The 16,616-nt window shown below is 44.8% G+C and overlaps 1 protein-coding gene across 1 annotated transcript in view; it reads left to right on the top strand.

The window, feature by feature from the left end:
- TAP2 (transporter 2, ATP binding cassette subfamily B member) overlaps window positions 1–5,141 on the top strand; it is a 64,550-nt gene extending 59,409 nt beyond the window's left edge. Inside the window, exons 9-12 of the mRNA XM_081182238.1 lie at window positions 513–686; window positions 2,312–2,471; window positions 2,852–2,988; window positions 4,651–5,141. Of these exons, the coding sequence (XP_081038364.1) occupies window positions 513–686; window positions 2,312–2,471; window positions 2,852–2,988; window positions 4,651–4,842 (663 nt within the window). The 3' untranslated portion in view covers window positions 4,843–5,141. The remainder of the gene's footprint in view (window positions 1–512; window positions 687–2,311; window positions 2,472–2,851; window positions 2,989–4,650) is intronic.
- The last annotated feature ends 11,475 nt before the right edge of the window (window positions 5,142–16,616 follow it).

The raw sequence follows: 16,616 nt of genomic DNA, 5'->3' as shown, positions 1-16,616 counted from the left end.
GCCCTATATGTCAGCACACCCCATATCTGTCGCCTCTCTCTCCATAGCCAAGAGGGGGAGCGAGGGAGGGGCAGCCCCCCCCAAAAGAAATCAATAAAGTTAAAGGACCCCTAACAGTTAAGTCCAGTCGGGGACGACTCTGGGGTTGCAGCGCTCATCTCGCTCTATAGGCCGAGGGAGCCAGCGTACAGCTTCCGGTTCATGTGTCCAGCATGATTAAGCCGCTTCTGGCGAACTAGAGCAGTGCACGGAAACACCGTTTACCTTCCCGCCGGAGTGGTACCTATTTATCTACTTGCACTTTGACACGCTTTCGAACTGCTAGGTTGGCAGGAGCAGGGACTGAGCAATGGGAGCTCACCCCGTCGTGGGGATTCGAACCGCTGACCTTCTCATCTGCAAGCCCTAGGCTCATCTGCAAAGAGGGTCTGTAACTTGCGTTTCCCTCCTGGCTCTGGAGGAGGTGAATCACAGCCCTGGTTTTTCCTCCTTTCCTCGCTCCTTCTGCGCAGAACGTCTCCTTTGAGCTCCGTCCCAGGGAGGTGGTGGCGCTGGTGGGTCTCAAGGGCAGTGGAAAGAGCACCTGCGTGGCACTACTGGAGCGCTTCTATGAGCCCCAGGCTGGGGAGATCCTGCTGGACGGGGTCCCAATCCGGGATTATGAGCACAAGTACCTGCACAGCAAGGTGAGCAGGGAGCCCACAAAGGGTGGCTGACATCAAACTCCTGTTTCCTCTTCATTATTTATTATTTTTTGAATTTATATACCGCTGTATACCCTCAGGTCTCAGAATAAAATCATAATATAAAACCACACAATCCATAATCCATTCTTCCTTGTGGAAGATGCAGAAATGGCAAAACTCTACTGGAAGAATAAGAAATCAAGATAACAAGGTTTTTTTGATAAAAGAATGGAAATAGTTTATTGAATATTTACAGATAAATTGTAAACAGACAAGAACACTGGCAGGATTATTGTAATAACCTGCAGCTACATAAGAGTATATATTTAAAGAAGATAAACAAATTAAGTTCATTTGGATAGGCAGAAGATACTAACAATAAATTTAAGGAACTGCATAAAGAGGGGGAAGAAAGTCAAGTTTTAAAATGTCAAAATGATTGTTAAAATCAGTGAAATGTATATATCTGGAAAGTATAAATGGTTTTTTTAAAAAAATACATAATCCAAATAAAAACAACAGCCCAATAACCCCCCCCCAAAAAAACCCTACATTTTAAAAGGGCATAGGCTCTCAAATTTATCTCACAAGATTTATATACCATTTATTTGTAATAAAATCTCAAAGCAGTTAACAAGAAGAAATAAACAATTTAAAAAGTTGAAAACAACTATTTGGAGCATTGAAAAATAATTAAAATCAACAATAAGCTAAACAAACAAAACCCAGATTGAAACGCTTGTTAGTGTTCCCCACATTTCAATAGGGTTGCCTGGACATGTATGTTTTAGCAGCCGCTGAAAAGAATACAGCAAAAGCACCTGCCTGATGTCAATTGGCAGGGAGTTCCAAAGGATTTTTGGGATTTTAGAGAGTTCTCCTTGCAACGGGGAAGGCAGTTCTGTTTTTCACAAAACAGGAAGCATCTTTTGCAGAAGAGGAAACGACAGGGTGTGGCTGAGCACAGGAGAGGAAATGTGGGTTGCAAAAGGCCATGCCCACCAAGATTTCGTGATACACAAACACTTCCCAGCCTGATATTAAGCTGTAAATTGTGGCTTTTTCCAGGGGAGGGTGACTGGAGATGAGTTCCCACAAGGAGATGCTTGCAAGGAGCAGTTGCGGCTGTGGAGCCTTGAGAAGGGATGGCTCAGAGGGGATACGAGAGCCTCCTTCAGATATTTGAAGGGATGGAAGGGCCTGCCCCTTCCTGTTCTCTCAGTTTCTCATCTTTCCAACTTTAATTGAGTTCTGTACATTAATGCAGCAATTTGTGGGTTTTGTTTTTAAAAATCTGCATGAAAATATTTCAGTGCAAATCTCTCCTAATGAACACGTTATTGTCTGCAGATTTGACTAATGCACACATTTTTGCAAGCAATTTCTCCTAATAAAAAAGCATTTTTGTAGGCTGTTTTCACTAAGATCTTCATTTCTTACACACATTTTTGTAACGCTTCGAGTTGGAAAACAGGGCTGCAAAATTCAGAGATTTGTGAATGTTGAAGGTTCGCCTGTGTTTCGGTTCTCATATTGTTTGAGAAGGTGCAAATATGGTGGAGCGTGCTTCAAATGCAAACTGAATCCAATTTCCCCCTAGTTGTCACACTTCATTCTGCCTGCAGGTGGCGCTGGTGGGACAGGAGCCGGTCCTCTTCTCTGGGTCCATATGGGACAATATCGCCTATGGGGTGCAGGATTGTAGCCAGGAAGAGGTGGCGGCTGCGGCAAGAGAAGCCAACGCCTTAGGCTTCATCAGTGAGCTGGAAGGAGGGTTTGCCGCAGGTGGGTGAAACCTCTTTCCTCCCGTCTCCTTTTGCCTCTGCAAAACTCCACACTCCTTCCAGAAAGGGCAGCGGGCCTGATTCTTACTCTCTCTTCTCCCCACTGAGATAACATGAATTTCTGTGGCCCACTGAATTCCTCCAGGAAAATTGGTGGGGCTCCAGTCTCTTGTGACGGGTGAGAATTCCAGACTCTGAGCCTCAGCTCCTCTTGTCACTGCGCCCGACCCTCCACCCAACGGCTCACTCCATCCCATCAAATGAACCCAGGAGTTCGGGATCCTCCTTTACCTGCGACTCGCCTTTTGCACCCCTGCCACCACTCCCACTCCTCTTCCCCCTCTTCCCACCCCTCTCTCTCTCATTCCTGCCTCCCTGCAGATGTCGGGGAGAAGGGAGGCCAGCTGTCCGCAGGGCAGAAGCAGCGCCTGGCCATCGCCCGGGCCCTGATCCGGAACCCCAAGGTCTTGGTGCTGGATGAGGCCACAAGTGCTCTGGATGTGGAGAGCGAAGCTGCCGTGAGTGTCGAGTTGGGAGGAATTGTGGGGTTGACGTGAGAAGCGTTAGCCATGAGTGGGTGCGGTGGTTTTATATTATTGTTATTTATAATATGAGTAAATGGACTTGCATTTTCCAATGCCAGGCAGCTTTTAGTAAAATGCTCACTAGGGACCAGACCAACTTGCCCTTTCAGTTTTTTCCATCATTTCCCCCCAGTTTGGCCAACCTTAGCATGAGAAAATTATATTGACAGTATTGACAGGGAACTTTTTAATGTTTGGTGTTTTATTGTTGTCAGAGCTGCTTCCAGATCCTAGCTCACAGAGGATCACGCTAGCCAGCATTCACTTTATAAAAGTCTTTATTGAGTTACAGTTTCCATTCTCAAGCTGCCGCGTGCAGCTCTACGTCTTATAAGCTAGACCGGCGAAGCTCCGTCTGAGTCTCCGCCCCCTGTACACCAACTTAATACCCTAGCCTTACTCCACCTTTTCCGCCTGACCGTTCTTCTCTGGGTCCCTCTGCCCCCCGTGGTCTCTTCCTTCCTGGACTCTTCTGACGCTGACCCCCCGGACCCTCCTGTCTCCTTGCGTCGGGCTTTAGGACCTGGCTCCCTTTCCGGGCTGCTTACTGCGCCGCCTTCCGGTGCATTTGAACTTGGCGCGCGCGCCCAACCTTCCACTTTCCGCTTGACCGTTTCTTCGCTCTCCGATGGAGGTGTGGCCACTCCTGACTCATGCCCTCCCCCCTGCTGCGAGCTGCCAGAGCTCGATACCTGGCGCCTTTCCTCCCCACTGCGCTCTGTTGGTGACGCTGGCCCCGATTTCCAACTGCTGCCCTCTGAACCCTCTCTGGACCCTTCTTCCTGGGGTGTCCCCCTAAGCTCCCCCCTTGCTCTGGCCACTGGCGCTCCTTTCTGTGAATCTTCTGATTCACTGGACAGGCTCGGAGATCTCGGGTCGTCGTCGTCACTGATCTTTTCTTCGGACTCCTCCCCCTCGCTCTCTGTTTCCTCCCTTGCCCTCGCCTCTGCTCCTGAACCCCTGACAATTGTGTTTTTAATATTCTGTTGGGAGCCGCCCAGAGTGGCTGGGGAAACCCAGCTGGATGGGCAGGGTATAAATAATAAATTTTTATGATTATGATGATTAGTGTGTATCCTGGACTACACACTATTCTGACACCCAAATGCTAGGCTACCTAACATGGGCAGGGTAATAATAATAATAATAATAATAATAATAATAATAACAACAACAACAACAACAACAACAACAACAACAACAACAACAACGTAGAGCACTCCAAGCTCTATATCCTTGTGTGGGAAAACACAGGAAGATCCATAATGATCCATAATGCTTACAAACATCTCTCAATCACTGTCTTTCTCTGACTTGTTCTCTTTCACACACACACACACACACACACACACACACACACACACACAGCCAGTGGTTAGTGTGTTAGACTGGGACGCGGGTTCAAATCCCCACTCAGCCTTGAAGCTCACTGGGTGACCTTGAGCCCACCCCTGCCTCTCAGCCTAGGCTACCTCGCAGGGTTGTGAGGAAGAGCCCCATATACGTCACCTTGAGCTTCTTGGAGGAGGGCTGGGATAGAAACCTAATAAATAAATAAAATAAATCTAAGAGGGGGTTTCTGGCTTCTTCCCCCAGATCCAGCAGTCACTGATGAGCGGCCAGGCCAGGGCGGTGCTGGTGATCGCTCACCGGATGCAGACGGTGGAAAACGCGAACAGGATCGTCGTCCTGGAGGGTGGGGAGGTTGTGGAGGAGGGGACGCACTCTGAGCTGATGAGCCGGAGGGGTCCCTATTACCGCCTGGTGCAAAGGAGCCAGGCTGAGTGACTTCCGCCCAGGATGAATGGTCTTCTGGGGTCCCCCTCTCGAGGTGGTCATGTGTGTGGCATAACTGCGTTTAGAAGGGGGTCTCTTTGCCTTCTGCTGAGTGGGACCTTGGGCCACAGCCCCAAAGCCCTGCCATGATGGGGCTACTAGGAGACTCACCTAATTGGCTGATCCTTTCCGAGTGCAGAAACTCTGGCTTAGCAAGAAAAGTGGGTGTGAGCCCCACTTTGGAGAGCAATGAAGTGGGGTGCAAAAAGGACTGTGTAGCACCCCTTGTAATCACTATGCAGCTGTTAAATACAGTGGTGCCTCGCAAGACAAAAAGAATCCGTTCTGTGATTCTCTTCATCTAGCGGTTTTTTTGTCTTGCGAAGCAAGCCCATTGAAGGATTAGCAGATTAGCGCTATTAGCGGCTTATCGGCTGATCGGATCAGCTGATAAGCGGCTTAGCGGCTTAGAAAAAGGGGGGGAGGAAAAAAACCCCGCAGGAACTCGCAAGACATTGTCGTCTTGCAAAGCAAGCCCATAGGAAATTCGTTTTGCGAAGCACCTCCAAAACGGAAAACTCTTTCGTCTAGCGAGTTTTCCGTCTTGCGAGGCGTTCGTCTTGCGGGGCACCACTGTAACAGGCAATTTGGAGTATCAGTATTTGCCCCAAGAGAACTTAAGCTGTGACTTTGAAAATCTTGTCCCCAAACTCCCATTTTTGAAGCCCCCCTCCCAAAGCTGCTTTCCAAGTAGCCTTCCGCTCAGAAGCCCTACTGAGTTCAATAGGGCTTACTCCTAGGTAAGGATTTCATCTTGAGTTGCTTAAATAAGGAGTCTGGCTTCTTTCCCAATCCTGTCTCTTGGTCCCGTATGTCTTAGTGTTTCTGAGTATGTTGTAAAAATATCTTAAGGCACTTTTGGTCTCTTCCTGTTGATCGTCCAGGACTATGATGGCCTGAAAGCGGTGTTTTGTAAAATAAAATGTGTACGTGTGACAACTCTTTGAAGTTTGAAATTTTGTGTCTCTGGGGGCTGCAGAATGGTGCTTCTTCTAGGGTATGGGAACACAAGAGGCCAAAGGGAGCCCCACTAGTCCGGGGCTGGACCTACACAAGATCTGAGTGCTTGAGGGACACATTGGCCTGCCAAATGGCTGCCAGTTTCCTCAGCAAGAGAAGGTCTTGTTTTCAAGGTGAGAACACTCTGCCTTGTACAGAGTGAGGCCATCTAGCTCAGTGTTGTCCACTGACTGGCAGAGGCCTCCAGGGTTACAGACAGGAAACCTCATCTCAGCCCTAACTGGAGACGCCAAAGATGGAACTCAGAACCTTTAGCTACAACAAAATTACCAAAAGACAAATCCATTTATTCACTTTCTGGAGACGCTGAAAGACATTCCTGTTAACCCAGGCGTTGGATAGCTGACAGGTGCTGTCTAGGGCTGGGTGATATACCATCTGAAAACCATTTTGAAGTCCCTATCATATCAATTTCATAATTTTTGACCTAGCAATGTATTTCTGACATAAAGGGCCTTGGCCCAGTATACTTGAAGGAGCATCTCCACTCCCATTGTTCCGCCTGGACGCTGAGGTCCAGCTCCGAGGGCCTTCTGGCAGTTTCCTCCCTGCGAGAAGCGAGGTTACAGGGAACCAGGCAAAGGGCCTTCTCGGTAGTGGTGCCCGCCCTGTGGAACACCTTCCCATCAGATGTCAAGGAAATAAACTACTATCTGACTTTTAGGAGACATCTGAAGGCTGCCCTGTTTAGGGAAGTTTTTAATGTTTGATATTTTATTGTGTTGTTAATATTCTGTTGGGAGCTGCCTGGAGTGTGTGGTATCCGAAAATGCAGGAAAAACCGTGAAGCCAGCTGATGTCTCTACATAGCTCCATCCTTATTTCTGACATTGTGATATATCAATATATTGCAATGTTTAGCTGGCGGTATATTCTTCTTGTAATGATTTTATTGCATTAGCCATGCGGCCATAGCATAATATACATAGAAATAACAACATAAAATGGGGGTGGGGAGATAAAAGTGTATGCCGTTCTGGGCGAATACTTTGAGAAAATAGGGATAACAAAGGTAACGGGAGATTTAAAACATTGAGTGACAGAGAATACAAAAAACAGGTTCGATTGTGCGGCGTATCGACTACATCTGTGGTATTGAGGAAGGAGTTGGTGCCGCTTTCCTCTTCATCACACTAAGCAGGAAATTAGCTGTCATCTCGGTAATCCAACGGTCAGAATCCTGCAGAAGAAGGGACACTATCCAAGGCTGGATTGGGAGATGAAGCTTGTTCACGAGAGGAGTTAGGAACCGAGATCTTTCATCTGTCCAGTTGGGACAGAAGAGCATTACATGTTCCATAGTCTCCAGAACCGTGTCATTGCAGGAGCATGTTCTATTTGCGCTGGGAACTCTGGAGTAACGACCCGACAGAACTGCTGTAGGAAAACAGTTGAGACGGGCACAGGTAAAGGCCCTTCGTTTAGCCTCCGAAGGAATTGTAAAGCAGTATAGAGGGATCCCTTCAGGGGGTGGAATAGCTAGGGCTAAGCCTGAACACGGCCCTCTTGCATGGGAAGCTGTGTTAGAGAAGTCAAGTTGCTGCAGCTTCTTTTTGATTAGAGGTAGGGCTGCCGGGCTTATACACTCTAAATTAAAAACAGTTTTGCGGTTCAAATTGAAAAGAGAGCGGAATTTGAGATTAATTGTAGTTTTCCAAGGAGAATTATGAGTATCTCTTAGGATCAGATTGGAGAAACCCCCTCTAATTCGAGCATCCGATGGTAGTAGGTGGGAGCTGTAGGAAATGGCTCGACTCCATGCTCGTTTTACAATTGAGGGCTGGGCGAACTCAAGACGTAAGGCTGCACCTGAGACACATCTTGGGACGCCGGAAAGAGATCTCAGAAACATGTGAAGTGGGCGATCCAAGTTACCTGATATTGCTGTAGTCCATACTTCGCAGCCATATAATAGTTTAGGGACAACTTTGGCATTAAACATTTGAATTGCTGCTGGAAGGTGTTTGCCGCCCTTCTGGTGATAAAATCGGACAATGGCATTAGAGGTTGTAGTTGCAGCAAGAGAGGCAGATTGTAGATGGGTGGTCCAGGAGAGATTATAAGTAAATATTAAGCCTAGATATTTAAAGGCTTTTACCTTTTCTAAGTAGCCACCTGTGATCTTAAGCGGCTCCAGCTTGAGTTTGCGGGAACGAGTGAAGTGGAGAACTTTCGATTTTTTATAATTAATATTAAGAGCTTCCACCTTACAATAGGCGATAAATGCATTAACTGCATTTGCTAGGTCCGCAGCTGTTCTGGATAAGATGACAGCATCATCCGCATAGAAGAGGGAAGCAACGGGGTGGCCTGCTAAGTGAGGAGGGTACTTAGTTGCTAGCTTCAAAGGGGAAAGGGCGTCATGAAGATAAAGATTAAACAGTAAAGGGGCCAAGAGACAACCTTGTCGGACGCCCCTGGCCGTTGGGAATGGGGTGGTAAGGTAGCCGTTGGGACCAATTCGAACGCGAGCTGTGGTGTTTGAATAAAGGGAAATAATTAGGGAAAGGAGGTGTGGATCAATTCCCAAATGGGCAAGTTTGGACCATAATCTCTGTCTAGGAATGGAATCAAAGGCGGCCTCCAGGTCCATGAAAGCGGCAAACAGGTGGCCTTGCCTTGGTGCAGTGTATTTACTGGCAAGGTGATAAAGAGTTAGACAGTGGTCCATGGTTGATGCTGACTTCCGGAAGCCAATCTGTTCTGGCGGTAGAATGTTTCTCTCATGGACCCATGAAAGAAGTTCTTCCAGTAAGACAGCGGCAAATATTTTCCCCGGAATAGATAGTAAGCTGATGGGGCGATAGTTCCTAGGGATGTTTGGCTGGCCGCCTTTGAAAATCGGGACTATTGTAGCTTCTCTCCAGGAGTCGGGGATGTCTAAGGCGGAGGAGATAGCGGTGAATACAGAAGTCAGCTGTTCACTCCACCAAAGAGGATCAGTCAGGAAAAGGTCCAACGGGACCATGTCTGGGCCGGGGGCCTTATTCCTACGCATGGACATTATGATGTTGAAGATGCGGGTTGAGGTAAAATTTACTGAGGAGGTGGAGCTAGGAGAACGGGAACAGAGGTCCGACGGGGATTGAAGGTGATCTGTAAGATTATTTGGAGAAGCGAAACTGGCCGAATAATAAGCGATCCATTCGTCAGCGGAAATCAGGATAGCTGAATTGGGTGGTGCCGAAGGCCTAACTAAGCGCCAAAAGGAGCGGGAGTCATGCCTCTCTACAGCTGAACGAAGAGTGGACCAAGCCTCAAGGATGTGTTGCTGTTTCTTGCAATGAATCATGTTTCTGTATGTTCTTTTAGTAACTAGAAGCTCTGCATGGGTTTGGGGGTCGTTGGAAAATTTGATGATTCTGACCATTTTCCTAATTCGCCTTCTTAGGACTTTACATTCCTTGTCAAACCAGGGTGATTCGGAGAAAAAGCGTTGGTGGGTAGGCGAGGTAATGGTTATGTAAGTTGTTGAAAAAGCATCAATTAATTTCCGGTATTGGTCAGCGGGCGGAATTGAGTCAGAAAGAACTGTAGGCATATCAAGTGATTTTTGTATGTCCAGGGCAAGAGAGGAGCTGAGGCTTGTCCATTTCTTTGTTTTATATACAGGGTAGCTTTGTACGGTGGAACTATAGTTCGAGGGGACTGAGAATGGCTCTATTAGGCTTAACATTAAAGTCAATGGAAGGTGGTCACCACCAAAATATTCAGCCACTTCCATTTTTGTAGAAATTGAGAATAGCTCCGGCGTCAATAGAATGTAGTCGACAACACTGGTCCCCCGGGAAGAGATGCATGTTAACTGCTGCGAGGACAAGGGAGTGACGTTGCCATTTGCGATGCAAAGATCGTTTTCGATGGCCAATTGGGCCATCAGCCTCCCCGACGCATTTGTTATGGGATCAAGAGAGCATCTATATCCCCAGGGGTGCTGCAGGGGATTGTCCAGAAGTGCTGCGGAAGATAATATAGCATCGTCGTTGGAACCTATTCTTGCATTAAAGTCACCTAAGAGGATTTGAGGAAGTCCTGGGTTAGTTGTTTGAAGGTCATGAAGCCATGACGAAAGTTCAGACCACCTTTCATTACGGTCGGAATCATTAATTGCTGGAGGCAGATATACTGTAGTTATCAACCATGGGCTTTTGGTCTTTGGAAGGTGGATCTTTATAGTGAGAAAGTAAGGGGAAGATTTAAGTTCCTCGCAGATAGTGAGGGATAAGCTGGTTGAGATAAGACAGGCGAGGCCACCTTGAGGGCGACCCCTGTTAGCTAGTTTGCGAGCACAGGAGCTAAAGGAACAATAATATGGGAGAGTGATACTTTGTTGGGACCAGGTCTCTTGGAGGCACACAATGTCAAAAGAAGAGATAAAGTTTATTGCCTCAGGATCCATTTGCTTTGTCGCCCAGCCGTTAACATTCCAGGAGACAATTTTAAGGCTCTGGGGTGGGTTGGGTGCGCCTTTCAGGGAAAGAACTGCTTTTGCTTGGTTTGTAGGTAAGGATTGAGCCTGTTTGTTTCTAATGGTGTCGAATTTCCGCGGAGATAGGGAGCCGGCTGGTGTTTGCCTCTGGTCTGATCTTTGTCAATTATTTCCCAAGGAACTTTTAGGGATTACTCTTTTATGAGCCGGCCCATTGTTTTCCGGGCATGGCGAACTGGCCAAATGTTCTATAGCTTCGGCTGGTAAGTGTTGAATACTGACATTAGTGGTCACCGGGCCTTTGAAGTATGTTATCTCACTTCCGGAGGCGGCGCGCTCAGCAATGGCGGTCCTCTTCAGTTGCTGAAGAGGGGCTCCGCGGAAAAGGGTCGTGCGCTGCGGCACAGCGACGACCCATGAAGAAAAACCACTGGTAGAGTGAGCCAGTGGCCGTGGGATTCGGCGGGCACCAGGAGCGACCTCCGAAACGCAGAAGGGACCCCGTAAGGGGTTTCGGAACGTGAAGGGGGTAGCGGTGCTGTGGATCCATCGCTCTTTCCGCGGAAGTGAAGCCGCGCGGCTGCTGCTGATCAGCGCTGACCTTTCTTCCTTCAACAATCGAACTGAAACAACTTACTCGTGAGTAGGAAATTTGAAGCTTTGTACGAACTAAACTTGGAGAAATTTGGCTGAAAGCGGGAGACGCTAAAAAGGAAGTCAGTCTCCCGGCTCTGTTTAAAGTATTGAGCAAAGCCCCTTTAAAGCTGAAGCGCTGAAAAGAATCTTAAAAGAGTTGGAATTTATCTGCAAATTCGACCTTGATTGATTAAAAGTTAAAGAAAGGACATAACAGTTTTATAAGTGACAAACTTATGTTCCTCTTTCTTTTACCTTGTGGATTACAAATTTTTGAAACCCTGTTCTCGGTCTGACTGGATACAAGTAACATCGGTCTGCAGTAACTGTAGACAAAGTTAGAAGTAACATTGGGCTACTTTGTAACCGGGAAAAGGAACTGTTGCAAGCACCTTGGTAAAGAACTTTTATTCTCTGCAGTTTAAGCTTAAGGAGAGGGGCTCCCCCCCTTGTTTTGGATAATATTTTTCTTTTGTGTGTAAAGGGAACTTTTGGTGGAAATTTCCTATCCTTCTCCCTAATTTTCAGGGAGCTCCCCCTGCTGGATTGTGGATTTAATAGTATCTGAGAACTGCTACTAGTCTTGGAATTTTCCTGCCCGGATGTTTATTTTTTCTGGAATTAATTTTCCCATGGGATTTACAATTTGACCTTGATACTGGGACAGCTGTGGAATGAGTGGCACAGCAAAAACAAGGGCTGCAGAAAGAAAAAAAGCAAAACAAACTGAACTTTTGCAATTAACTCTGCCTGTGCAGCCACGCAGATCATCTGTCCCAATTGTGACAGGCCTGCAGGAAGGACAAGCTATACAGCCTACTCTTGGAGAGATGGCTGCTGGAGGGATAGACTCTGTATCTAAAGAAATATTGGAGCAGTTGGCAGCACTGAACAAGAAAGCGGATGAACAAGCACTTAGGTTTGATGAACAAGCTGCTAAACTTGACCAGGTAACAGCCTCAATTAACAAATTGACAGACCAAGTTTCTAAAAACTCTCAGGCCATAGATAATATTGAAAAGACTGCAACAGAAAATCGGAAACTGGCACAGGAAGCAAATACAAAAGCAGACGAAAATAAAAAGAGGATAGAGGAATTAAGAGGCGAAGTCAGACCACTGAGTAGACAGGTGACTGAACAACAAGTGTACCTGTCCCTTGCAGAGCTGAAAAATAGGGAAAATAACCTCAGAATTAGAAACATTCCAGAATCAGAAAAGGAGGATTTGATTGGATTTTTGACAACAGAATTATCCAAATTCTGGGGTGTGGCAGAGGAAAAAGACTTTAAAATTGTCACCGCTTTCAGACTAGGAAGAGTGGCTAAGAAGGATAAACCAAGAGATTGCCTGATCATTTTCAGATCTAGGCAAGAAAAAGAAACCATACTCGGCTTGCATTTTAAAAATCCATTGGTGATCCAGGGAAAAAAGGCAGAAATTTTTAGAGATATACCAAAACAACTTCTGGACTTAAGAGCCACATATAAAGACCTAGCAAGCTTACTGAGAAACAACACAATCCCATACAGGTGGGAATTCCCTCAAGGATTATCTTTTACCTTGAAAGGGGTGAGGGTAAGAATCAGAACAGCAGAGGAGCAAGAAAAGTTCCTAAACGACCACGGGGAAGACCTTCGGAAAGGAATAGCAGGTGCCTGGCCACCTCCTCCGCCTGGATTGAATCCGGTTCCACCTCCAGACAAAAACGAAAAAGGAGACACCCCAGCAGGTAAATAATTAGTCCAAGATGTCTCTACAGCTTCTCAGTTGGAACATTAATGGCGCAAATTCTCCCGAAAGAAGGAAAAAGATTTTTCATATTTTGAGAAAAGAACAATTAGACATTATTTGCCTTCAAGAAACGCATGTGACTAGGCTCCATAGGAGAGTACTAATTAACAAGAGACTAGGCCAAGAATTTATCTCATCAGATAAGGTAAAAAAAAGAGGAGTAGTGATTTATGCAAAGGAGACTCTAGCACCAAAATTGATCTTTAAAGATGAACAAGGAAGAATTTTGGCGATTGAAATTCAAGCACAAGGAGAGAAATTTTTGATTGTAGGAATTTATGCACCAAACGATGGGAAATCGGAATTTTATAAGAAGCTACATGAGACAATGTTGGACTATATTGACTATACTAACATCATCCTGATGGGTGATATGAATGGAGTTGTCTCCACACATATGGATAAGTCTCAAAATCAGAACTTGACCAAAGATGGCAGACTCCCAAAGACTTTTTTTGAACTTACAGACAATATGGATTTGATTGACATCTGGAGAACAAAGAACCCTCTAGGTAAAGAGGGAACTTTTTTCTCTGAGGCCCATCTTTCGTGGACAAGAATCGACCAGATTTGGACATCTAGAGGACTGGCACCTAAGACAAAAAAAGTCGAGATCTGCCCTAAAACTTGCTCTGACCACAACGCCTTGAAAATAGATTTAAGACTGGCACCAGCTGGATCCTTCAGATGGAGAATGAATGACTATTTGTTTAGAGATCAGGAGATTGTGAAGAAGGCCCAAAAAACGCTGAAAGATTATTTCGAAATAAATTTGAATACTTTGGTGGAAAAGAAAACAATCTGGGACGCAAGTAAAGCTGTGATGAGAGGATTTCTGATACAGCAGAACTCTATCAAGAAAAAACTCTGGAATGGTAAAAAGGATAAGATCTTGGAGAAGATAAGAGATGGCGAGAAAAAGTTGAGACTAAACCCAAAATCAAAAGAAGTTTTAAGAGAAATAAAATTCCATCAAGCACAATATGCAAAATTGATAAATCAAGAAGTTGAATGGAAAATTAAACAAATGAAACAAAGATCATTCGAATCGGCAAATAAATGTGGGAAGCTGCTGGCATGGCAGCTGAAAAAGAGACAAAAGTTGAACTTTGTTACCAATCTAGAGGTTGAGGGAGAATGTATTCAGAAACCAGAAGATATTAGAAAGTGCTTCCAGAGATACTTTAGAAAATTGTTTACTCAAGGACCCCAAGTGGAGACTGAGATAGATAATTTTCTAGGAAGTTATGGCCTCCAAAAATTAACACAAGACAAGCAAACAGCCCTGAATTACAAAATAACACAACAGGAGATTGAAAGTGCCATTCAGAACATGCAATTAGGCAAATCTCCAGGTCCAGATGGGCTTACCTCCAAATACTACAAGACATTGAAGGAATATTTGGTTCAGCCATTAATGGAGGTATGTAACCAAATTATGGAAGGAAAGGGGGCACCCGAATCGTGGAAAGAGGCATTCATCACCTTGATTCCTAAATTGGAATCTGAAAAGACTCAACTCAGGAATTATCGCCCTATCTCACTCCTAAATGTGGATTACAAAATTTTTACTAACATTTTGGCAAACAGATTGAAAAAAGTCTTGAATGAAGTAATTCATAAAGACCAAGCAGGCTTTCTCCCTGGCAGGCATATGTCTGACAACACTAGGAATATCATTGATGTTTTGGAGTTATTACAGACAAATTTGAACACGAAGGCAGCTTTGATATTTATAGATGCCGAGAAAGCCTTTGATAACATATCTTGGAAATTTATGAAGAAAAATTTGGAAGGGATGGGAGTGGGAAGGGCGTTCCAAAATGGTATTGAAGCAATCTATTCAGAGCAAAAAGCTAAATTGATAGTAAACAACGTGGTGACTGAGGAGTTTAAAATTGAAAAAGGGACACGACAGGGGTGCCCCTTATCACCCTTGTTATTTATTTCTGTCCTGGAGGTGTTGCTGAATATGATTAGGAAGGACCAGCGGGTGGAAGGAATACAGGTCGGGGAAAAACAATACAAATTGAAGGCCTTTGCAGATGACCTGGTTTTGACATTACAGGAGCCAGAAGCTAGTACAAAAAGAGCCTTAGAACTAATTTCTGAATTTGGTCGGGTGGCGGGATTTAAGCTGAACAAACAAAAAACCAAGGTTTTGGCTAAAAACTTGACACCTTCAGAAATAGATGGGTTTCAGAAGGAAACAGAATTAAATGTTGTTCCAAAAGTGAAATACCTGGGGGTTAACCTGACTGGGAGAAATTTGAATTTGTTTAAAGATAATTATGAAAAATGTTGGTCGGAAATCAAAAAGGATTTAGAAATATGGTCGAGACTGAGACTTACCTTGTCGGGCAGAATAGCTGCAGTCAAAATGAATGTATTGCCAAGAATGTTGTTTCTGTTTCAAACCCTTCAGATCGTGGACAGAGTGGAATGTTTTGGAAAGTGGCAGAGGGACATTGCGAAGTTTGTCTGGCAGGGCAAAAAGCCCCGAATAAAATTTAAAATATTAACAGATGCAAAGGAAAGAGGGGGGTTTGCCCTGCCGGACCTAAGACTGTACTATGAAGCTGCATCCCTCTGCTGGTTGAAAGATTGGTTTTTGTTAGAAAACACTGATGTCCTAGATCTGGAAGGGCATAGCAATGCTTTTGGTTGGCATGCATATCTCTGGTACGACAAGGCAAAGTCTCATAAACTGTTTAAAAACCATATTGTCAGGAAAGCTCTACTTATTGTCTGGACTAAATACAAAGACTTATTCGAAAGTAAGACTCCGAGGTGGTTATCACCGGTAGAGGCTAAGGCCGTAAAATTTCGTAATATGGAGACTGGCTGGTTGAAATATTGTGAGATAATTGAAAGAGATGGTGACACTTGGAGGTTGCAGAGTTTCGAAAAACTGAAAGGAAAGGTGCGAGATTGGTTTCATTATGCCCAAATTTTAGAGACTTTTAAAAAAGACAAAAAAATTGGTTTCCAGGTGGAAAAATCAAAATTAGAGACAGAATTACTTGAACCTAAGACGAAAGTGCTTTCAAGAATGTATAATTTGCTGCTTAAGTGGAACACTCAAGATGAGATAGTTAAATCAGCTATGATAAAATGGGCACAAGACATCGGGTACAACATTATGTCTGAAGACTGGGAAAGGTTATGGACCACCGGTATGAAATTTACGGCATGTACTGCCTTAAAGGAAAACATCATGAAAATGGTATACAGGTGGTACATGACCCCAGTCAAACTTGCAAAGATATATCATTTGTCTGACAATAAATGTTGGAAATGTAAGGAAGCTGAGGGAACCTTTTTTCACCTCTGGTGGGCATGCCCGAGGGTGAAGGCCTTCTGGGAAATGATCTATAACGAGTTGAAAAAGGTGTTTAAATACACCTTTCACAAGAAACCAGAGGCCTTCCTCCTGGGCATTGTGGGCCAGAGAGTGTTAAAAAAAGATAGAACTTTCTTTCTATATGCAACCACAGCAGCAAGAATTCTTATAGCTAAACACTGGAAGGCACAGGAGTTACCCACGCTGGAAGAATGGCACTTGCAGCTGATGGACTATATGGAATTAGCTGAAATGACAGCCAGAATCCGAGACCTGGGAGAAGACGCCGTGGAAGAGGACTGGAAGAAATTTAAGGACTATTTACAAAAATATTATAAGCTATATGAATGTTGAGAATTTGCTAAATGTTCTGGAAAAACATGCTTCAGTATTGAATTTGGTAAATGTTGAAAATTAAGTTAAGATTTCGAAATGTATAAATTGTGGACTATATAACTAAAGGAAAACACAAAAACATATGAAATAAGGTATTAATTTGCTGTTT

Source organism: Podarcis bocagei (assembly GCF_964188305.1).
Source record: "Podarcis bocagei genome assembly, chromosome: 2".
Taxonomy (NCBI): domain Eukaryota; kingdom Metazoa; phylum Chordata; class Lepidosauria; order Squamata; family Lacertidae; genus Podarcis; species Podarcis bocagei.
Note: the sequence above shows the minus strand (reverse complement) of the source record. Positions and strands in the feature narration are given on the sequence as shown.